General features: G+C 40.5%; 2 protein-coding genes across 3 annotated transcripts; one reads left to right on the top strand and one right to left on the bottom strand.

Moving 5' to 3' along the window:
* The first annotated feature begins 1,975 nt into the window (after window positions 1-1,975).
* On the top strand, window positions 1,976-16,139 carry LOC136486235 (uncharacterized). Its single transcript, XM_066483110.1, has 14 exons — window positions 1,976-2,142; window positions 3,058-3,255; window positions 3,499-3,754; window positions 8,496-8,721; window positions 8,800-8,920; window positions 9,856-10,065; window positions 10,437-11,135; window positions 12,158-12,219; window positions 13,257-13,311; window positions 13,704-14,090; window positions 14,270-14,416; window positions 14,817-14,965; window positions 15,463-15,534; window positions 16,008-16,139. Exons 2-14 carry the CDS (start codon window positions 3,094-3,096, stop codon window positions 16,105-16,107), a joined length of 2,646 nt encoding a protein of 881 aa, XP_066339207.1. The 5' UTR covers window positions 1,976-2,142; window positions 3,058-3,093; the 3' UTR covers window positions 16,108-16,139.
* A 196-nt stretch (window positions 16,140-16,335) lies between these two features.
* Window positions 16,336-22,143, bottom strand: LOC136486232 (disease resistance protein RGA2-like). 2 transcript variants are annotated; one of them, XM_066483102.1, is made up of 4 exons: window positions 21,744-22,143; window positions 18,965-21,515; window positions 16,551-18,876; window positions 16,336-16,467 (listed from the first exon to the last, which is right to left on the bottom strand). In XM_066483102.1, exons 1-3 carry the CDS (start codon window positions 22,066-22,068, stop codon window positions 16,665-16,667), a joined length of 5,088 nt encoding a protein of 1,695 aa, XP_066339199.1. In that variant the 5' UTR covers window positions 22,069-22,143; the 3' UTR covers window positions 16,336-16,467; window positions 16,551-16,664. The 2 variants fall into 2 exon arrangements, with proteins under 2 accessions (XP_066339199.1, XP_066339200.1); XM_066483103.1 differs by having other exon boundaries at window positions 16,412-16,462.
* Between the last annotated feature and the right edge of the window lie 664 nt (window positions 22,144-22,807).

Below are 22,807 nucleotides of genomic sequence, written 5' to 3'. Positions count from 1 at the left end.
ATGCAAATATTTGTACTATTTTCTATAAATCTAGTTAAATTTAGGATTTTGTTTGAATTTTGAGAAGTGAGATTTTTATTCTTTTTAGTATAGAGGGAGTATACATCAGTCACAAAAGATGTACTAACAACCTAGTATATATTAAATACTAAGAAACATGCCCAAGTGTTATAACGGGATGTACAATTCGTTGAGCATTGCTCGTGCCTATAACAATTACCAAGCTATTTTTATTGGATTTAAGGCCAACTTTAAATTAAATTGAATAAATTCCGAGACCCATAACAAATGCTGGTCCAATAAAGGATCATTTCCGTGTAGAGAATTTAGTCAACTTAAATAAGTGGCTATTGTGTGCACCGGTTGCGAGTTGAAAAAAAAATAGAAGGTGCGTCACATGTCTGCATGAGCGCTACGACACGGATGAGTTCGGGCATCCAAGCCATAACATGGGTGGTGCGGTGTCGACAAAACTTTTGCAGCTCCAACTCCAAACTCAAATGAGAAGCGTGAGAGCAAGAAATGGATGGACAACGGGAAGAGTGACAGACGGAAGATTTTTTTTTTGCTCTTTATTAATATAATATTATAGGTATATAGATTACTTATTGAAGGTGAGCCTCTACATTAACGCTCACAAAAATAGGCTAGAACCGGTCATGAGGTTTCTTTTTAGTCACAAGTCACACTAATGCAGTTATGTAGCGACAAGTCAATACTATTAATATCAACTTGAGTTTCACATTGTTGATCCCTAGTAGATCTCACTTCAAAGCTCTACAGCTATTCTTGAGCATCATGGTCTATGCTTAAGCATTCGCTTAGGACATTCAGAGAGTGCAATCCTCCACTCTGAATGAGATTCAACCTAAAATCTTCAACCTACCGTGAGATTTTGTAAGAATCTCATTTTGTGTTTCATTAAACATTTGTTTAGGACATTCAGAGTGTAGTCCCTCGTAGATTTTGTATTTCTTTTGTATTTTTCATTTAAAATAAAGATTTTAGGACCTTTAGCCGTCCTAAAATCTTTATTTTAAATGAAATACAAAATAAGATTCTTACATAAAAGATACAACAAACACAAAAGTTTCAACTTAGCATGAGAATAAAAAAATTGTTGCATGCAGTTTATGGAAGAGTTGGCACCTCTAGTACCGCCCCCATATATGACAAGAATCTATATAAAGATTTAGCGGTGAATTCCTTAGACTTTTCCAAGTCCGACGACACCATGTGAGTAGAATATGGATTGAGATTAATCATGCTCACAGCGTCCCAAAAGTTCCTCCCATTGTCACACTAGCCGGTTCTCCCTCCGTCCAAGAAAGGATGCGACTACATAACTGATCAATGGTATTTACATTTATGGCTCCAAATCAGTTTACTATGAAAATACTTTTTATAATTAATCTAATAATATTTATTTGATATTATAAATGTTAATATTTTTTATCTATAATTGATCAAACTTAAAATACTAGAACATGATATAGAATTACATTCTTTTTTAGACGGGTGGAGTATCTCCAAACCATATAGGCTTCTTTTGAGTCCAATCCTCGATCCATTCCCCCTGTTTGACCCTGAGTCAATGTTACACCTAAAATGAAAAAGGAGGCCGGTAAGTATCATGTGTTAGATTATTGGTTCGATAAAAAAGGTCATGTGAACGCCGTACGTGTGTGCAAATATGGAACATTTTTTAGCATCACAGACAACGCCCCAGGCCCATCTTTCCAAAATAAGGGGAAAAAAAGGGACCAGGCTCGTCAAGTCATGCTAGTATCGTTTAAATAACCTTTGTTTTGGTTTGGGTAGCCGTGTGGTTTATATTTACATACGTTTAGTAATTATTAATTAATCTCTGCACGGTTTCCCTCGCCAGATCTGCACCTCAACAACTGGGCCGGCCGGGTGGGTTCAGTTTCAGTATGTAAGCTCAGCTCATCTCCACCTCGCCCAAGCAAGACCATCCATTCATATGCGGCTTATTCGAGCAGAGCTTCCTTAGCTTCTTCTTCTCTTCCTCTGATCCGATGGATCTGATAGCAACACCGTGAACGCGCGAGCGAGCGCCGTCGTCTTTGTGTCTCGAGAGCGAACGCCGCAGCGTCGATCGTGCAGGTCTCCCTCTTCCAGGTTAGTGCGTGATTCATAAATTTTTATTTTGCCAACAATGATCTCCATCTCCATATATAAGCATGGTGGCCTTCATATATCGGAACTACCGGTTGATACTTCTGGAGTAGGCTGGGATCGATCAAATAGATAGGTAGATGCATCTGTGTGTGTATGTGTACAAGGTTCCCTTGACTGTATTATGGCCTTGTTCGCTTATCTTATGATCCATCTTTTTAGTTTGTTTTTTCAGCCGGAACAGTATTTTTTCTCACAACAAATCAGCCGGAACAGTTTTTCGACTTGTTTTTTCAGCGAAGCGAACGGGGCCACTCCTCTCTATATCTGTTCATCACTGCAGTTGACCTGTGTTCATTAATCAATGGTTCATGGTCGTCAACTTGTGATATACTCCCTCCGTCCCTAAATAATTGTCGTTTTTGTTTTCCAAGAAAAAACTTTGACTATATATATATATAATATTAATATTTATGGTACAAAATTAATATCGTCAGATAGATCGTTGAATCTATTTTTATAATAAATTTATTTGGAGATACAAATGTTGAACGTATTTTCTACAAATTCAGTCAAACTTACGACATGAAAATCATATTTAGGGACGGAAGGAGTATATGTTAGCCCATATATATCTCTACTAGTGCATGGCAGGTATGGCCATCGCTTGTTTTCGGGGATATCAATTTGCCTATATATGCTGCGTGCTATAGCTCTGCAGATAATATTAATTAGCTTTACAAGTGTTGAAGAGGCGCTTGGTTGGAGTGTGACCCAATCATCTAGCTAGAGATCATATTAATTAGCTAGCTATAGCTCTGCAGATGATACTGTTGTCTTACTTATCTGATTACTCAACATTATATTCATCAGACACATGACTAAGATATAACTATTATTCTGCTTTCATGGATACAGTACACAGCTACAGACGACGTTATTATTATTACAAAAATGGAATGTGAAACCAGCAGGGCGCGAGCTCTCTTGGAGCGCATGCTACTTAGTGCAAGTATGGAGCCGATAAAACTGCCACTATCACTTCTCAAAGACATCACCAATAATTTCTCTGATGACCAGCTCATTGGAAGTGGTGGCTTTGCGAATGTTTACAAGGTATATATGACCAGCTAACTGCATATGTATGCCTCAGTCTCGAACACTGCAAGATGTTTTGACTTTTCTAGATGCACAGTTTTTGTCATGCACTTAGATATACACTATGTCTAGATAAATAATAAAAGCAATGTATCTAGAAAAACCAAAACATTTTGTAATTTGAAAGGGACGGAGTATATAATTAATGTTCATGCTGACAAGGAAAGCTTATTATTAATTGTGACGGCTGCATGCATGCAGGGACTACTTCAGAATGGGATAGTCGCTGTAAAGAAGCTGTCGAATAATATTGACTTGGATGAGGAGGGTTTCCAGCGAGAGCTTGGTAGTCTCATGAAGGTGAAGCATATGAATATAGTGCGATTCTTGGGTTACTGCGGTGACACACAGCAGGAAGTACTGACTCACCAGGGCAAGCACATCCTCGCGGAGGAACGACGAAGGTTGCTCTGCTTTGAGTTTTTGCCAGAAGGGAGCCTTCGTAAGCATATCACTGGTACATTTATTTCTATCTCAATATTATTTATTTCTTCCGATTGATGGAACAACTCAGTCATATTTTATACCTTCGATATCCACACAAACACATATGGATGCTATACTGGCATCCACCCATTCAGCAAGATGTAATATGGTTAAAAAAAGAACCTGTTAAATTAAAAGAAACTTAAGTTGTGGATGCTATGCTAGACCTAATCCTATTCTGTCTCTTGGATTAGAGTTTGTTTCATCTTAAATTAATCTCTAACCATACATATCTTTATTTCCAACAATGCTAACCCCATCTACTACTGATAGGTCTCGAAATTTTTGAAAATTTTCTGTCAAGTCTCCCCAGTAAATCAATGCAAACGTCCTTGACAAGCAAACACACCTATTCCATATTGACAAGATCTAATGCTAATCAAGTAAAGGTATAGCCATCACAGAACAACCAAATGACAAAAATAGTAACCCATTCAACCACAACACCATTACAACCACTCATGTTCAGCCGACTAGAAGGCTAATTATGATAATAAAGATCTAAGATGATGCAAGGTATCACGCCATCTCCCTCCCTCGCTACTAGCTCTCCTCCTCCATGTCTCTTCCTCGCTTACTCAAATACGGAGTATATCCTTAAAATTTACCAATAAAAGCTAATAAAATACAGTTATCGCTTACTCATAGGATCATAAATCTGAGCAATAAAATGTACATCCAGATTATGAATATGAATGACATGTGAAGTAATAACTTAAACATGAATTCTCAATAGGAATATAATCTTGGAAACTTGAATTCACATGAACACAAGGAAATGAGACTAATCAGTAAACATCATTCAAAGATTCAATAAAACATTCAATAAGCAAGTCAATCACATAAGTTCGTCAAGCGCTTATTACATGATGAGCGGAGAACCCAACATCATGCTTCTGGCACTGTGTTGACACTAAGTCACATACCGCACTAGCAACTGCACGATTGCACGATCTTCGCACAACAGATCCACTCTGAAGTTGACTTATTCGCTCGGCCAATCGTCTATTTCTCTTTCTTTTCAACCAATCACTCTTTTACTCCATCCTTTTTTTACTCTTCGATATCTTTGAGTTCCCATTTCCCCCCTTCATCTAACATAATAAAAGACGAAATACAGGAAGAACCCCTATTGAAATCAAATTAATCCAAATCCAATAGGAATCAAATCAAGATATACAATTGATAGCAATATGCTGCATAGAACTTGATATGGAATCTAGTTCCATATAGAAGGGAATTCTATATATCGGATTAGATAATGAATCTAACTTAGGAATAAAAAAATCCCATATACATTTGTTTCTTCTATTTTGTTTGCGTATTTTCTCATTTTCTATTGAATCCGATTCTAAAATCATTCCTTAGAAAGCCACACAAAAGATGATTGTCTGATAGGCATCAAGGATATAGATCTAATCTGATTCTGCCCCCCCCCCCCCCCCTTGAATGCATATATACTTTACCTCTTCCATAATATAGTCTATTCTCTCTCCTACAACTCTAGGGTGTATATTCATACGCCTTTCGAACTATTTAGTTTCCAACTAAGAGGATTATCCGGAATCATGCATGAATTGGGCTAAGCTAAAAAAAGACTATTTCAAAAACTAGTTAATTCAATGATGACCTTCCATGGATTCACCTATATAGGCTGCGACTAACGTTGAAAAAATAAGAGCTTGAATGACGCTTGTAAATAATCCAAGAAACATGACCGGTATAGGGACTACTAAGGGGACTAAAGAAACAAGAACAACAACAACTAATTCATCCGCCATGAGATTCTTGCTGTCTCAGTGGCCATGAAAGAGCACAATCCTTCAGCATTCTCCTGGGAGAGAGTAAGTCTATATCATACTCAGAGATAAGCCTTCTTGGATCCAGCTAGTTGGGAAGTCTAATCTATTTGGGAAAGGTGAGGGAAGTGAATGCAACTCTAAGAAAAAAGCTAAGGCTCAGAGCCTGAACAGGCATCGGAGGTAGACCGAAGTGGCAAGGCGGACTAGGGGGGAGGGTCAGCGATGCTGGCTTGATGCTAGTTATTCATCCAAAAAAAACCTCAAACACCTTTCGGGAAGACACATATCGAGGGTGCCCTAGGGTCTGCAAGGCCACCTAGGACGTCCAGAAATCTCTTCAAGAGAAGTGCATAACAACATGGTACAAGGGTTGGAAGAGATTAGGGTTTGAAAGGGTAAAAATAAAGTAGATTTGTTTTTTGATTGATTGGATGCCTCAATCGGTCGTGGACCTCTCACATACAGAGAGGGGGATGGTCTTATCACATTTAGAAACCTATTACACATGCAGTTCACAAGTTTTCTTGAGATCAGGTGAGTTTCCAACAAGAAAATCTCGAAACTCCTTTGGACCGACAAAACCTGATTGGGCCAGTTTTACTGGGCTCTGCGGACCTCCTGATGAAACTAGCCTCTGCCTATTTTCAGAAATCGGCCTGGGCCAGTTTTTCTTGCTAGCGCTAGGGCATTGCCCAAACTAGCCTATAAGGGTTTGGCCCGGGCCTGTTTTCTTTGAATTCCTGTTTTCTTTTAATTTTGCACATTTGCGCCCAAATTTTATCCTTTTCAATTGCATTTGATTTTCAAGTCCATCTTTGACTCCCCCAATCAACATATGTGGGATGATAAAGAACAAGTCTCTAAATATCCTTTATTGTATGGTGAATCAAATCCTGCTTGTAATAGGACTCAATAGAGGTGTGCTATTATGACTCAAATGTAGAATCCTACTAGGAGTAGAACTCCTACTTAAATGTATTGGAGCCTTGGAGAGGACTATATAAACAAGGGGGGTAGATGCCAGCCATAGGGATCATCCAAGACTTGTAAGGAGCAACTAGGAGCGTTCAAGAGCATTAGGCTAGATAGTTCTATCACACTAGATTCTTGTATAGGCAAGGATCAGAGGGTCCTAGAGGGTCAAGTAGGGTTATGAGAGAGCAACGATCACTTGTACTATTTTGGAGTTATGCTTATAGAATTTGTGGTTGGCTTCGCCAAAATCCTATATCTCTTGTCATGGTTGCTTCATTATCATCATCTAGGGTTTTCTACACGATTCGATGTCGTTCTTAATACGGTGCAAGCTTATGTCATACTTGCAATATCCTTTCAAAGATCTAAGGGCTGCTGTGCATAACTATGGGTATCAGATTCTAACATCCCAAAACATAATCACTTGTCTTTCCCAATCCTCATGCTATTTGTAAACTCTACTATATTCTTTATAGTACTATGGAACCAGTTTTCAATCACGGTAAAATTGATTTGTAGAGGTAGGTACTATACCTGCCTCTAAGCAAGCGTCTCTAGAAAGATAGGGCATCTTCAGCTGTGTGGATATACAGCTACCCAGGAAATCAATTTCTAGAGGTTGACCAAAACACCAACTGTCTTTGGAAATCAATAAATCAATTTATAGTTATGGCTGTCATTTTGGCCTACCTCTAGAAAGAGTCTAGGGGCGTTCGGTGGTTTGGTCTGTCCCTAGGAACAATTTTCCTTTTACAAAAATATAAATTAGTGTAGTTGTGCATTTCATAATAGGTTGTCCTAAATTCCATATACAAATTATCTTACATAGCAATATACAAGTAAATTCATAGCTACATTTACTACTAATCCCATCAATACACATGCAATGAATCTCATAAATCCACATACAAGAAATATACAAGTAATTTAGCAATTCTTAAATTTGTTTAAAGTCAAATTGTTTGAAGGGGAACGCAAAGTACACGATGCTTAGAGTCACACCAAAATAAGATGGCTCGATATCTCAACATATGAATTTCTATACTCATCCTCACAAAAATCATCGGAGGTTGTATATTAATCTCTACTCTCATGCACACACAAATCATTGAACCATATTTTTTAGATATGACTCCAAGCATCATGTACGATGGCAATGACTACAACCCTATCGGGCCATATGTCGCTAGAACCACCTGAGACGTTTCACTAGTTCCAGAGGCCAGCACACTGACTGTTTGGGTGTACTCATTGATTGTCATCGATGCAGTCCTCACCACATTGCCCCTACTTTTAATCTTTCTTTTTGCACAGATAATCCACAATAAATAAACTATGATGTGTTGGTTTCACCACAGTATGAAGACTGGTTTCCACAAACATTGTGAGAACAAGGGGGAATGAAGGGTCTTTACGGTAGCAAAGCTCACCGAGGGCGTGGTGGTGTAGGACAGAGTCATGGTTGTGATGTCCCTTGTCCCCCCTCGGTCGTCGTGCGCTACCCTTCGACCCATGCCCTAGGTGGCCTCCCGCCCAAGGGACTACCCTCGTCCATGACAACTGCGACTGCGAGCACGGCAGGTAGGAGCGGGGTCCCCATCCACCGCCCCACTCACACCTGAAAATCTAATCTAGTAGTGTGTATAGGAAGAATTAGATACAATGACAATGTAGATTGATACATTTTTGTGACATATAATCATTTGTTTTTATACCTTTATGTACTATATTTTTTCATTTATATTGAAAGTCAAAGTTACACCTTACAACTTCTAGAATTACAATTAGGTGTTCACCATTTTGTATACTAAACACTTATTCCATCCCTATTTTCCTTTGTTTTAATTGATGAAGTAGCATTGGAATGGTATTGTTTTGAAGTCTTCCAATATCACCCCATCTGAAAAAGTAATAAATTTGTTCCCCACTTTGCAGATGCATCCAGAGGACTTGAATGGAGGACACGTTATCAAATAATTAAGGGAATTTGCGAGGGTTTAAATTATCTTCACGAGCAGAATATTGTTCATTCAGATCTAAAACCAGAAAATATACTGCTGGATGAGTACAGGATTCCTAAAATTGCTGATTTTGGTCTCTCAACGTGTTTTGATAAAGATCAATCCCGGGTTACAATTGACAAACCACCAGTTGGAACATTGTAAGAGGTTTTTTTTGTTAGGTGAAAATTATGTTGCATTCGTCTTAAGTCACTCAGACCATAAAACTTTTAATGCAGGGGTTATATGGCACCGGAATTCCTTGGTGGAACAATCACACGGAAGTCAGACATATTTAGTCTTGGCATTTTAATTATAGAGATATTGACTGGACAGAAGGGATGTCCAGAGATTGAGAACGTAAGAGCAACATTTGTTCCAAGATAAAGGCTAAGTGTTAAAATAACTCATTAGTCCACAAGTACGGTTGTATATGTGCAGTATACAACTATATAGCCTATAAATAAATAAACCCTACAGGCATAAGCCTAATACAATGTACTTGTTTGCTAGACAGTATTAATAAAGTCTGATGGAAATTACAGTTTATTTATATTCGGCAGCAATATCTCTAATTAATTAGTTGACATCATTATAGTCTGCCCCCTCCAAATTGAAGTAAATACTGCACATCTTTTTCCTTTTCTAGATTATTAATGAGACAGTTTTAGAATGTTTTTCCTGGTTTTCTCTTATTAGGCCATTGGAAACAAAATAATCATCTTGAGTCCATATGTATTGGGAGGGATTGGGAGGGGGGGGGGGGGGGGGGGGGGTAGTTTATTTATCTGAATGAAGGACTACTAAACTGCCTTCCACATCACCAAGGACTTCTATATTTATTTATCTGAATGAAGGATTTGGACTGCCTTGAATATCAATAACTTTTAAATTTATAACTACACTAAGGTGAGCTTAAGGGTAACAACGATAGAGTAGATCTAGTGGTGCAAAGCACGACTCAATTATTGTAAAGCATTAAGCAGTACTTTTATCCTGTCATCAGATTCACACACACACACACACAAAAAAAAAAAAAAGAGCCTGAACATTGTACAATGAAAAAGGAGCATTATTCACACAGTGGCCTATCAGTAGTAAACAAAAGCAGGGAAAGTATATACACAAAATAGTCGCACAAATGTTATTTGTAGACATTGCATTTTCTCCACATTTAATTTGCATGCTTTCCTATTCGAACATTTTTGGTGTTAGTCTAAATATTATTGTTTTGCACAGCAGCCTTAGCATGATTTTTCTGTAATAAGTCCTAGTTCATGATGGCCAATTTTTAGGTGCTTAAAAATTGGAGTACTAGGTTTGAAACGTCACAGGGAGGCACAGAATGTTTGGAGCATGTAAGATTATGTGCTGAGATAGGCAAAGAGTGCATTAACTGTAACCCAACGGAAAGACCAGACACACGGCATATAATTGAGAGGCTTGATGAAATGGAGCGCATATATGGTTTTATTGAAACTGACCTCTGCACTTCGGCAGCACAAGTAAGTTAACTCATGGCACATAGCATGCTCCCACTTGACAGTGTCATTTTTGGATCTTGTATTTCACATCATGAATATAAGTACATTTAGGTTTTCCTAATAAGTCAAATACTTTCAACTTTTAGCATCAATATATTTAACTTTACATAGGCTATCTAACAGCACAAAATTTATGTATTATGAAAGTACTTTTCATAACTAATAAATCAGGTTTGTGTTGTCAACCTATTTAATTTTTAAATATCTTTTTGTCAAAGTTGGAGACCTGTGTATATACATATATATAGGTTCCAAATCATCAATGCAAGAAGATGGCAATGATATTGAGGAGTAATTGTCACCTCAATTAACAATGCAACATGCATATGCAGGTACGGTCGCTGATGAAGCCGTCTGATGATGAGGCGAGCAAGCTGCTGGACGTCCACCCGATTGCGCTCCGCTTCCCCTTCGAGCCAAACAAGCGCACGGAATGCCCAGCGACCCTGACCAACAGGACAGACCATCACATTGGTGTGTGGATCACACCCGTGGACCATCACCGGTTTCCAGTCTTATGGGAGCAGAAGCCTCTGCACGGCCCCGTCTTCCAAATGATAGAGCCACGAACCAGCTTGGCCGTGCGAGTAGCCATGGAAAAGAAGCATCGCAAGCTGCCGACGGGGACAGGCACATTCGAGGTGGTGATGGCCGTCATGGGTTCCAAGGAGCGGCTCGAGATGCTCCAGTCGTTTGTCGACAGCATGCCGCACGTGAACAGGTACATCCTGAGGATAGTGGAGGTGGTGATGGTCGCCATCGAGTCGGCGGACTGCCTCGAGAAGCTGAGGTCCTACTTCAGCTGGCGGAACTGGAAGACGCTTCTCAAGACCATCGAGGGGAAGATGGTCAGCACCGTAGGGTCCAAGGAACGCATCGACTCGTTGAGGCTATACGTTTGTAGCATGCTCAACATCCAGAGCGACGACGTTCTCAAGAGAATGGAGATGTTGGGGGCCCGGGTACACCGGGAGACGTTGACGGCTGCCGCCTATGACCACCCAGCAGCATTGATCTCCAACGACCACAAGGTATGTTGTGAGTTATGTTGTTCAAGCTGCTTCTAGATCTCCAGCTGTATATATATTTTTTTAGATAATAATGGAAAAATATCATCCACCTTTCATCCTCTCAAATGAGGAATCGGACCCTATTTGTTACAAAGTTCACCACTCAAAACGGTCTCACACAACTCAGAAGACAACAAATGACAAAAAACTCAAGTTTAAAGGTAAAGGGCCATCCATGGGAGGAAAAAAAAGGCCATCACTGCAGATCTTCGGCTGTATGTAGCTGCCGCTATCTCCGGCTATAGCTGCTGTTTGATGAGGATTTAACTATTTTTTTCTTTAATATACGTACAATTTAGCTGTTAGATGCTCCTATAGCCGGCTATTTGCTATTTCTTGAAGTAGTTCGCTAATTAAATGCCTTAGCCGACGATTTAAAACATTGGTCACGTCTGATATAATATTGGTAAGTATGCTCGTGTGTTGTAATGGAAGGGAAAAAATATCAAACGTTCATGATAAATGAGAGGACAGGAACGATATATTTTATCCTTTCTATACAATTTAAAAGCTATAGTTTATTATATAGTGATCACGATATTTGCAAAAATAGTTGATGTTGGTAATAATATAGCAACAATGTCCTATATATTAAACCCGTATTATATTGATGGATTAAAATACAATACTAATAGATTTTTCTTTCGTTACAAAGCACATAAATATTTGTAGGGTTGGTTTTCTTAACAGATCCGTCCCCGAAAATTGATTTCCAAGGCGCTTCGTGAGCAACAGTGCTTCCTGCCATATTTAAAGACAGTTTATTATGCCATCCGCCTCTGTTAGAAATGAGAGACGTCTGTAAAAATCATTTTGTGTCTCTGCTTAGAACTTCAAATGTGAACCATGTCAGCTGCCCTGCATATCGTAGGAAACCGTACGCATTATTGTATTTGTGCTATATCCATACATATATATATATATATATGTTCCCAAAACATTTATATTTGGCCGCTTCTAAATCTACTATCATTGGTCATCAGTTCATATCAACTTCAGAGTTTGGGAACGCCAGTGGCATGGATGTGCACCCCACCGAGACATGGTGAGTAGATATACTTGCATCACTCTTTTCTTTTACTCCCTCTATCCTAAAATATAAGATATTCATGGTTTAAAATTTATACTAAAATGTAAGGTATTCTAGGTCCTCAACTCTCTCCTCTGTCTTTTTTTTTAGAAATACGGATATTCCTTTAAACTTGGTGTCATCTAAAAGCCAACCAGTAACTAATAAGCCAACCAGCTGTTTGGAATGGAGAAAACTGCAGGAATCGAATAGAGTAAAAAGTGAAAAACTACAGGATTCGAAAACATTGGAATGGAAAACTTAGGCTTGTTTGGGACACATGAACAAAAATACAGGAATGAGAATGGTAGGACGAAGATAAAACTATTAGTAACTAGATTAGCACTGATCATTGCACTCAAACTAAATCAATAGTCTCATGGCACCTTTTAACAACTCATTGAATGTCTAAATTAACTTATCCCTGCCTGGACATGACTCTTCCTAAAGCTGGTAACCTTGACAGGCATCAGTTTAGCTAGTTGGCCTATTATCAGCGCACTAAGCAAGCCGCAGGAATTTTTGCTTTAGCTCAGACCTCATGTTTTCTTTCCTGCATTTCGCACAGGAAAGCCCACCATTCTTTAGGAAAGGAAATCGTCAATCCTCCAATCCAAACAGCAAGACTTGAAAATACTACACAGGAACAGATTCCTTTGGAATTCCTTTGAATTTCCTTTGATCTAAACAACCCCTTAACAACTCTCCCTATCCTTATCAGTGAGGGGCAAAGTGGTCTTTTTGTTAAGCTCCTTATTTTGTCCGCAAATCATTTGGATCCCTTATATTTCAGGATGGAGGAAGTATTTACTACTCCCTCCGTTATAAATAATTATAAGATATTTTGGCTTTTCTAGGTATATTACTTTTACTATATATATTTAGACATAGCATATATTTAAATACATAGCAAAACTTATGTATAATTTGAAATGGAGGTGGCCCGTGCTAATAGTAATTCATGTGGGCATGCTTCTGACTTCTGAGTGACTTATTTTCTGTTTATCACACAGGATCTTGGTGGGTCATGACCAAGGGTGTGTTTCCATTTGGAACTACGAGACACAGGTACATCTCATCTCAGTATCTATGTATCTAACTATATCCTACGTGAGGCTACGATGATGACATTATAAATTAGGCAACATATCAGGTGTAAACCAACCAACCTGTGCAAACTTAGAAATTACCAATCAAGATCACTAAATGCTGATCCAATGAATGGGGTGAGGGGGCTTAAGCGCAAAAAAAAGGCCGGTGGGTGGGGGGCTTAAGCGCAAAAAAATTCCACCTCTCACCTCATCCATTGGATCAGCATCTAGTGGTCATAATTGGTAGTTTCCAAGTTTGCACAGGTCGATTGGTTTGCACCTGATACGTTGCCTATAAATTATACATAGATAAGTCGATAAGATGCGTGATCGTCATTCATGCTTGCTTATTATTTGTCCGGCCGGCAGGAAATGGTGATGGTGCTCAAGGTCACGAAAGCAGATGGTACATGTTGCCCTGTTAAGTCGGCCAAATTTATCGCTCGAGAGCAGTGGTTGGCAGCAGGGGATGGTAACGGATGGATCCATGTCTACGCCTACGCTACCAAGGCCAAGGTAGTGGAATTCGAAGCTCACGGTGGGCATCCTGTCTCCTCGTTGGCTGTTCAACCAACGGACTCCTTCATGCTCACGTCGTCTTCAGTCGCCCTCACCTCCACCAAGCTCTGGTACTGGGGCCAGGGCTGGAGATGCACTCGGGAGTTCGATCAGAACAGCGGCGGGGTTTCCCATCTCACCTTTAACCCAAGGGACGACACCACTTTTGCCACTATTTCCATGGACGGATACGTAAAGGTTTGTCGTCTGTTTTTGCCTCCAGTACACAATTTCTTATTCTATTTTTATTTAATAATCGAGTAATCTAGCAGTGAAGAAAGTGGCACCTAGCATGTTTAATTTCCAAGCATCTGTGTGTACGTACGGTACGTGCATGGTTCCCTGGCAACGACATGAATTAATTCTCTGTTGCACAGGTGTGGGGTACTCGCATCTCGCATCCAATCACTACATTGCAGGAGAGGTCGACTGGTGCTTGTTCTTTCTACACCGACACTAGTGATCGGCACTTCCTGCTTACTTCTGTTATTAGCCGGGCATGCAAGAGCTGTGCAAGTGCAGTGGTAAGCGGGGCAAGCATCTACTATCCCTGTATAATATAATAAATTAATACAACAACAACAACAAAGCCTTTTAGTCCCAATCAAGTTAGGGTAGACTAGAGTTGAAACCCAACATGAGCCCCTAGTCATAGCTGTTTTCCAAAAGCACTTCTATCCAAACAAAGATCTCTAGATATATCACAAACTTTCAAATATCTTTTTATTGCCTCCCCCAAGTCAGATTCGATCTTCCTCTACCGCTCTCCTCACATTGATATATCGACTTATGACTCCACAATATAATAAATTAATACACAGTACTATATATAGGGGTAAATGTATATGTACTTAAATTCAACATTATTATTAATGGCTCATTGATGCTCCTTTAACTTTCGAAATTTATTATTTGAGCCTGCAGATACGGGATTTCCACACACAGAAAGTTGTTCACCAACTTGGCGTTACGGGGCAGTCGGTCTTCGACGTTGCTTGCCACCCGACGCTTCCAATAGTGGCTACCGTGACATGGGACAGACTTATTTATTTCTGGAATACCAGGACCTACAGGTAAATGGATCTCATGGGCTAACAATTAACCCTATATTTTGGATGGTAAATAGGAGAACTAAACATGGGTTAATCATAGCCTAATAAGGGCTATGGATGCTAATAGGTGTAGAGCCCTTTAGCTTTTTTTCAAAAACGCAGGAGAGCTGCAATTGTTTGTATTAGAGAGAGAAAGAAAAGGTCCTCATGTATCACACACATCTCATACGGGGACCAAATATTAGAGGTTGTTAAGATAAATTACAAGATCACCTTGAGAGCCCTTTAGCTTTTGTTACCCTATTACCACAAGATAGACTTTGTTTTGGCCTAGGATCCCCCCTAACTAATTAACGGCTTCCGAAATGCACTAGACCTTCAACATGAAGATATATATTCATATCAGTTCTATTTGCAGATGCTAAAATAGATGTATCTGAATCCATGTCGGTATTTTTAGAAAAATAAATGTGAAATATCTTGTAGTTATCTAATGGTTGTCTCCACATTTTATATAGGGTTGAGAAAATTGTTGAACTTAAGGAACATCCCATTCGAGGCATGGTGTTCACTGGCACTGACTTAGCAAGGTAACAAATTTTTTTTGATTAACTTTCTTTTTCATCACTAAATTCTAGCTAAGCGCGTATAGCGGCTTGCCTGCAACAATAATAATATGTTGTGGACATGCAAGTATGTTACTATTAAGCAACTGAACCATGAAAATAAAGTACCGTCGTCGTATATCGAAGTTACAGAAGTGTACATTTGGAATGTATATAATTCGATACATACTTGTCTTAAAAATGGTTCCAATTAATAATATCCTCGTTTAATTATATATAATATATGTTTACAGCCATATATATTACGGACCAAGCTATCTAGCTTTAGAATTGTACGTCAAGTGTGGTCTCTGCAATGAACTGTAGTTCATCCTCAACTCGATCAATTAATTGTTCTTATACTAGCTATATATCTGTCTGCTGCATGCTCTATATATTATTCTATTACCTTATTGATTTAATTCCTTCTTCTAATTTCTGAACTTGCACTTATGTAGGCTCATAGTCCCATGTAGCAAAGGGGTATCGATAGTGGAACTCGATCAATTTGCAGCGCTAGCGACGGACCTATTGACAATGGTTGTTGGAACTGATTAAGGCCTCCGATCCGGCCGATGTGTTACCCTGAGCTAGCAACACTCAAGTGAGCTAGGCAAAGACAAATATTCTTCACAAGTTCACAACACATGGGATTATTTATAGAAATTCGGCTTTAATTTATTCTCGGCATAAAACACACTACACATGACTTTCGATCAGATGCCATTAACAATATAAATGTACCTTAATTGTTTTGAGATCGGAGTAGTAGTTGCTTGATAATACTCCCTCCTATCCTACGATAGAAGGCCTAACTGTTTTTTCTTTCCTCTAGTGCTGGAATAGAGGGCGGCTCTGTTCACAAGCATGCAACATTGTTGGCTCCCACTCTGATTTATTTGCACGTAGTTTTCTTCTCTAGAAATCATGGCAGTGAGTGAGAAGGGAAAATGACAACATCAAATAAACCAATGAACAAAACAGCTAGTGGTAAGACAGACCAGGCATCCACATCCGCATCCGCAGCCGCAGCCGCAGCCCTGATGATTCAAAATCAATATGCATCACTTGAAAATTGAAAACAAAAGGGGCTTCTGCAATATGCACCAATCATATTAGTCCATCAAGCCCAAAAATAGGCTATTCTCATAATCAATCGTCTCCATTCTCAGTTCCACCCATTCTTTGCATCGCCGAGATAGCTCCTCGCTGCAATCGCGCACAGAAAGTCCACATGAAGATGCCATTTCCGGCAGCTCTGAGATGCTCGGACAGGACCAGATTCCCAGAAACTTGAGGGAGACAAGCCTTCGCAGAATTGCAGGAAGTGAAAGGAGGTTGGGGAAGCCATAAAATATGAGTAGTTGGAGGGAGGTGAGCAGCTGAAGAGCTCTCTCGTGTTCCTCCGTTAGGCTCACCATCGAGCTCGTTTCTTTTCCACCGAACATCAGACTTCGTAGAGACGTGAGCTGTTGGCAGAGGGACATGGTAAGAACAGAGGCGTCCCCAATCTCAAGGCAAGTCAGTCGAGACAAGACCTCACAGACCCCTTGCTGCTTCAACAAAAGCTCCATCAATGGAGGTAATCTGGACGAGGCACCTACTGTGAAGGACGTCAGGTTTGTAATGAACTGGAATCCCTCGATGGAAGCAAGTGACTCACAATCTCTAATTTTTAACTTTGTCAGTGCCGTGCAGTATCCCAGCTGTAGAGAAGCAAGCGAGTCACAATCTCTAATTTCTAACTCTGTCAGTGCCGTGCAGTATCCCAGCTGTAGAGATGTCAATTCTGGACTTTCCCGTACTGCTAGTTCAGTTATGGCAGGGAGACAGGATAGCAGACGGGACTGGACATTGTTTGTGAGATTCCGGATCACAAGTCTGGTAATTGACGGAGGAAGCAGTCCAATCTGATTTCCACCCTGTTCTTGCTCCTGTAGCTTTGGATCCCGCTCCCATGCAGCAGATAACGTAGGAGTCAATTCTATTTCCAAGCTTCCAAGAGAGCTGAGCAATTGCAAGCCCTCCAACGCACCTAGCTGTTGACAGCTCGAAATTGTCAAGCTTTGAAGAGAGGTGAGGAATTGCAAGCCCTCCAACGCACCCAGCTGTTGACACCTAGAAATTGTCAACCTTCGAAGAGAGGTGAGGAATTGCAAACCCTCCAATGCACCCAGCTGTTCACACCTCAAAATTCGAAGCTCCTCCAAGGCCGTGCACGAATGGAGTTGTACACACTTCAAATATGGGCTATCCATGAGGCTCAAGTATCTGAGGTAGGTCAAGCCTTTAGGGAAGTGGGACTGCAAGTTTTCTGGGAGATGACTAAGAGAAAGCACTTCAAGTGACGACGGGAGTAATCCAACATCCATGTTACTAGTACCATCGTCTTTTGTGCCGTTGACCAACAACGAACCCAGCTTTGGGCAACCATCAATCTGTAGCTTCTCAAGAGTGGTGAATCCTCCGAAGCCTCCCTTGCCACCATAAAACCCCAGATCTACACATCCAGAAATAGTTAGCTGCTTTAGAGAACAGAGGATGTTAGATGGCACTTTCAGTAGTGTTTGGTCTTCTGCAGACAACGCCACTGCTGAAACCAAACTGCTGCTTCCTTCCGGTTCTGTGGGTTGACCAATCGATAACCATTTTATTTGGGGACAGTCATGGAGGCTCAATTCCTCAAGGGACCGCAAATGAGGAAGCATCTTAGTTAGCCACCCCCCTGCTATGCCGGAAGAAGAAATATTGAGATGTTTGAGAGATGGGAGGGCAGGAATGGTTTCCGATGCAGCCTCTAACGTGATGGGTGGCTTGAGCAAGTTAGAGCAGTTGTGAATACTCAAAGACACTAAACAGGTGAGCTGGCTGAAACTTGCACTTGAAATAGAAATCAATTTTGGACAATTCCCTATGCTCAACGATGTCATGCCCCTAAGATTATGGAATGCTAAGATCCGGTCATCCAGCACACTCAACTCACTGGATGCTATCTTGAGCGATATGCTATCTATATTTATTGATAGTTTTCCTTTGATGGAAATTTCCCGTATATGAGCAGAAGGTGGGAGAGGACGCGAGACCATCATCAGACTAGGGCAGTCTTGGAGGATGAGTCTACAGAGACTAGATAGATACACATTCTGTTCCTCCTGTGAAGGCGAAGATGGAGGAGCCGTCAGCCCGCTGCATCTTTCTAGTCTTGGCATTGTAATCAACTCCAAGTTCTCCAGAGAAGGAACTGACAACTCTCTCACAAGATGCAGGTCCATTAACTTCAAATCCTTGAGTGCCCGCATTCCTCCCAGTGGAAGGATTTCCCAGTTCCTGCAATATCATTTATCTAAGTGTGCCAAAAATTGCAAATGGGTACTAATACAATACTATTCAAGCAAAATTAAAGAAGAATACTTACATTACACGAGGACAATAACAGATGGCCAGTTTGCTGAGAAACGGAAACCATGACTGCTGCTCGGCACGGAAAGAAGAGTAACTATGAAAAATAGTAAACTCGTTCAGTTGAGGGCAGCCCTTGATGATAATTACCCTAAGTTTGGAGGTCAATTCCACCCCATAAGTACCAAGACATTTTTCCAATCTTGGCATCTCAATCAAGACCAACTCTTCCAAAGAAGGAATTGAAATTTCCATCAAGTTCCACATCCTGATCATTTTCAGCTTCCTAAGGAACGGAAGCAATTGGAGAGGAAGAATTCGCCATTCATTGCAATTCTCCAAATGAAGTATCTGCAGCATCTTAATAGACATATTACCAGCAAGCCAGGCTGGTGAGTTAACACCATTGTACCCAGTTATACGTAGACTTTTTAGGTTCTCATGAGGTTGAAGACCCTCAAGCACATCTTCTGTTCTTCTAGCTGTACAAGGATCAAGGCCCACACTGATATCATTCCATGATAAGGATAACTCTTGCAGATACTCTTTGTCTATCAGCCTAGCTCCACTGGCCTGTTCTTTTGTCTTCACATTTTCAAGTTGAGAAATTTCAAGAGTTAAAAGCTTGGTCATGGATCGAAGTTGTCTTATGTCAAATTCATCAACACTTCGGACCTTCAATTTTAGTCCTTGAAGAGAGGTCAACTTGCCAACACCAGCGATTTCTGAGTGCACTTTCTCATGACCAACAATACTCCGTAAATTAATGAGGTTATTCATACTGGTAGGTACAGAAATATTGCTTCCAATGTCGACGTTGAAGAATTGAAGGTGGTAAAATTTTGTCAAAGCTTGAGGAAGAACAATATTCTTCTTAAGGTCTACATTTGACCAAATATTTGTGTTGGAGAACACACCGATAAATTCAAGATAGCGAAGATGATATGGATTTAACAAATCAGATGTAGTGCTGACATCATTATGCGTCACATAAATCCTCACGACTCGTAAACTTTTTGACTTCATGCATAAGGTGCGTAGGAGCCTTAATAAATGTATGCTGCTTCTGCCGAAAACTATCAAGGTCCTCAATTTTTCTGAGGACCCAATATTCTCTAGTATGTTCTCAAACTTGTCACAAGGGATACTGCAATGTCCATGTTTCTCATAAGCAGTGGTTATGATTGACAAGTGGCGAACACTTGGTTTAATGGCCATAGAGTTGGATCCATTTATAGTGGCATACTCAGTTAGCGAAACCATCTGAGCCATTTCATGCATTAGGTCATGCATGACATAGTCCGAGTCAACCTTTTGAAAAAAGCCTAAATCCACTAAGTTATCCAAATATTGCTTCCCTGTTTCCTCCAATCTCTTGGTAGGGTCTTCACACTGCACAAAATTTTGTGATATCCAATAACGGACCAAATTTTCCCCATTAAATCTATAGTCCTCTGGAAACAGAGAGCAGTATGAGAAACACTGCTGCAGGTGCACCGGTAAAAAATCATAACTGAGCTTCAAGATAGGTAAAATATCATCAGTATCTTCTTGAAGAGATTTCCATTTGTTTTGAACTGTCCTCCAGTGCTCGTAGGTAATATCTTTGTTCAAAAGAGCACCAACACTCCGTGCAGCTAGTGGACAACCCTTTAGTGCTTTGACAATATGCTGCCCAATGGACTGCAAATTAGGATGGCCCTCATGGCTTTCATTACCAAATGCACATGCCTTGAAGAACAGCCAAAATTCTTTTTCATCCAGACCTTTCACTGATACCGAATCCATTGTTTCTATCATTTTTGCAACTGATGGTCTTCGAGTTGTTGCTAAAATCATGCAGCCAGGTACATGGTTGTGTTTTAGTGGAGCTAACAGACTAAACCATCCTCTCCTGTCCTTTTCCTCCCACATGTCATCAAATACAAGCAGGAACCTTTTGTTTTCAAGATTCTTCAGAAGGATATCCTGCAGCACGTTGAAGTTGGTGATTTTTTCGAACTGTTGTCTATCTGTGCATACATGCTCCAAGATCTCGCGCGTTAGTCTCATTGTGTCAAAGTTAGTGGAGACGCAAACCCACATTCGCAGATCAAAATGTTTTTTGATTCTTCGATCACCATAAACAAATCTAGCAAGTGTCGTCTTCCCAACACCACCGATGCCAACTATAGGCAGAACTTGTAGATCACTAGATTTCCCTTTGATTAACAGATCTACTATCTTGTCCCTCTCTATATCCCTTCCGTATACCTTGTCTTCAACTGGAAAAGAAGTTGTCAGGCGCGTGTTCCTGACCACACACTGACTCTGGTTTGCCATAGTAATGGGGCGTGAGATCTCTAGCTGAAGGACCTCCCGCACAGAACTGCGAAGTTTACCCAAATGATCCACTATCCCCCTGATCCTCTCAGAAGTGGTGCTATAAGTTGGCTCTTCCTCTCTCTTCCTTTTTCTGTCACGTCTGCACCAACCAACAATTCGGCTTGTGGCACTAGTACATGCTATTTGCAAAGATAGAGTGGAAGAAGACACAGAACTCTCCTCAGGATCAGTACAGCCTTCCCCTGCACAAGCAAGAGAAACATGGAATTTTTAAGAGGCACTCAAGCAAAAGCAGATATTACCCCGAAATCACTAATAATAGTTAAGACAAGTTAAAGCATGTCAAAAGAAATCACAATTAAGAAAAAAATTAACGCAGCAGCGGACTGATAATTTTTAAGAGGCAGAGTAGAGGTAAGGCAAGAAACATGGAAGACGGGTACAGAACATCGATGATCTGAGTGAGGTACCTTGTTCGATCTGTTGCTGGAGGCGGTAGTAGTCGAGCTCGTCCATCACATCCTCGGCATCATAAAGCAGCTCTTTGAGATCATGAAGGGACCGGGCCAGTGGCTTGTTCTCAATCCTCCTCCCCTCGGCTGCAGCAAGCACCATCTCCACGTTCCTCATCTCAGACTTGAGGTTCTCCACATCGTCGGCAAGCCCGACACCACGAGCCCATGCTTCCATTTTCTCAGTGAAGAAGCTCCCAAGGATGCTTTGCACCAGCCAGCAGATGGCAGCATCCACCACAGCTCCCACCACCCCCATCTTCTCCCAGTGCACCTGAAGCATGCAAGCAGCCGGCCAGTGGAGGGAGAAACCACACAGATGGATTCAGAGGAATGAGTTGGTGTGGTATGCTGAATGGTTGTGGAGTGTACAGGACAATGGATTGGAGGGTAAAGTCTGGGTAGCTGGGAGTCAAGTCTTCGGGCACACCAACAGCTACATTTTCTTGGGTCCACACCCACAGTGAGATTCCCTTGCAGGCTTGCGCTAATCTGGCAGTGGACAGCAGAGGTAAACAGTGAACGGTACCTGAGGCCGTCCCCAACGGCCGGCTTCAAATCGATAGCGAGAAGAGGATGCGGGGGTGTGCAATGCACGGGCTAAGTTTAGTCTGGGTGATATCGAATTAGAAGGACTAAATATTAGTTAATTATAAAATTAATTACATAAGCCATGACTAATTAACGAGATGAATTTATTAAGCTTAATTAATCCATAATTAACATATGTTAATGTAGCATCACGATCGCTAGATTTATCTTATGAATTAGTCTTCATTTATATAATTAGCCTATATTTAATACTCCTACTTAGTATCAAACATATGATGTGACAAGAATTAAATTTTAGTCCACGTGAACCCAACACCCTTCACCACCTACTCCCTCCGTCCCAATTTATCTGTCGTTTTCGGTGTCCGTGCCACGACTTTAACTTGTTTTGTACAAAATATGTGCAATATTTGTGTCTCCAAATAAATTTATTAAAAAACTAGATTCAAAAATCTTTCTAATGATGCTAA

The sequence above is a fragment of the Miscanthus floridulus genome, chromosome 10, assembly GCF_019320115.1.
Source record: "Miscanthus floridulus cultivar M001 chromosome 10, ASM1932011v1, whole genome shotgun sequence".
NCBI classification, from domain to species: domain Eukaryota; kingdom Viridiplantae; phylum Streptophyta; class Magnoliopsida; order Poales; family Poaceae; genus Miscanthus; species Miscanthus floridulus.
Note: the sequence above shows the minus strand (reverse complement) of the source record. Positions and strands in the feature narration are given on the sequence as shown.

Coding starts and splice junctions, on each gene's coding strand:
- LOC136486232 (XM_066483102.1), bottom strand. CDS start 22,068: ATGCTTCAGGTGCACTGGGAGAAGATGGGGGTGGTGGGAGCTGTGGTG. Junction 21,516..21,743: donor CCAGCAACAGATCGAACAAG/GTACCTCACTCA, acceptor TTGCTTGTGCAG/GGGAAGGCTGTACTGATCCT. Junction 18,877..18,964: donor TGTTATTGTCCTCGTGTAAT/GTAAGTATTCTT, acceptor ATGATATTGCAG/GAACTGGGAAATCCTTCCAC.
- LOC136486235 (XM_066483110.1), top strand. CDS start 3,094: ATGGAATGTGAAACCAGCAGGGCGCGAGCTCTCTTGGAGCGCATGCTA. Junction 3,755..8,495: donor CCTTCGTAAGCATATCACTG/GTACATTTATTT, acceptor CCCACTTTGCAG/ATGCATCCAGAGGACTTGAA. Junction 8,921..9,855: donor GATGTCCAGAGATTGAGAAC/GTAAGAGCAACA, acceptor GCCAATTTTTAG/GTGCTTAAAAATTGGAGTAC.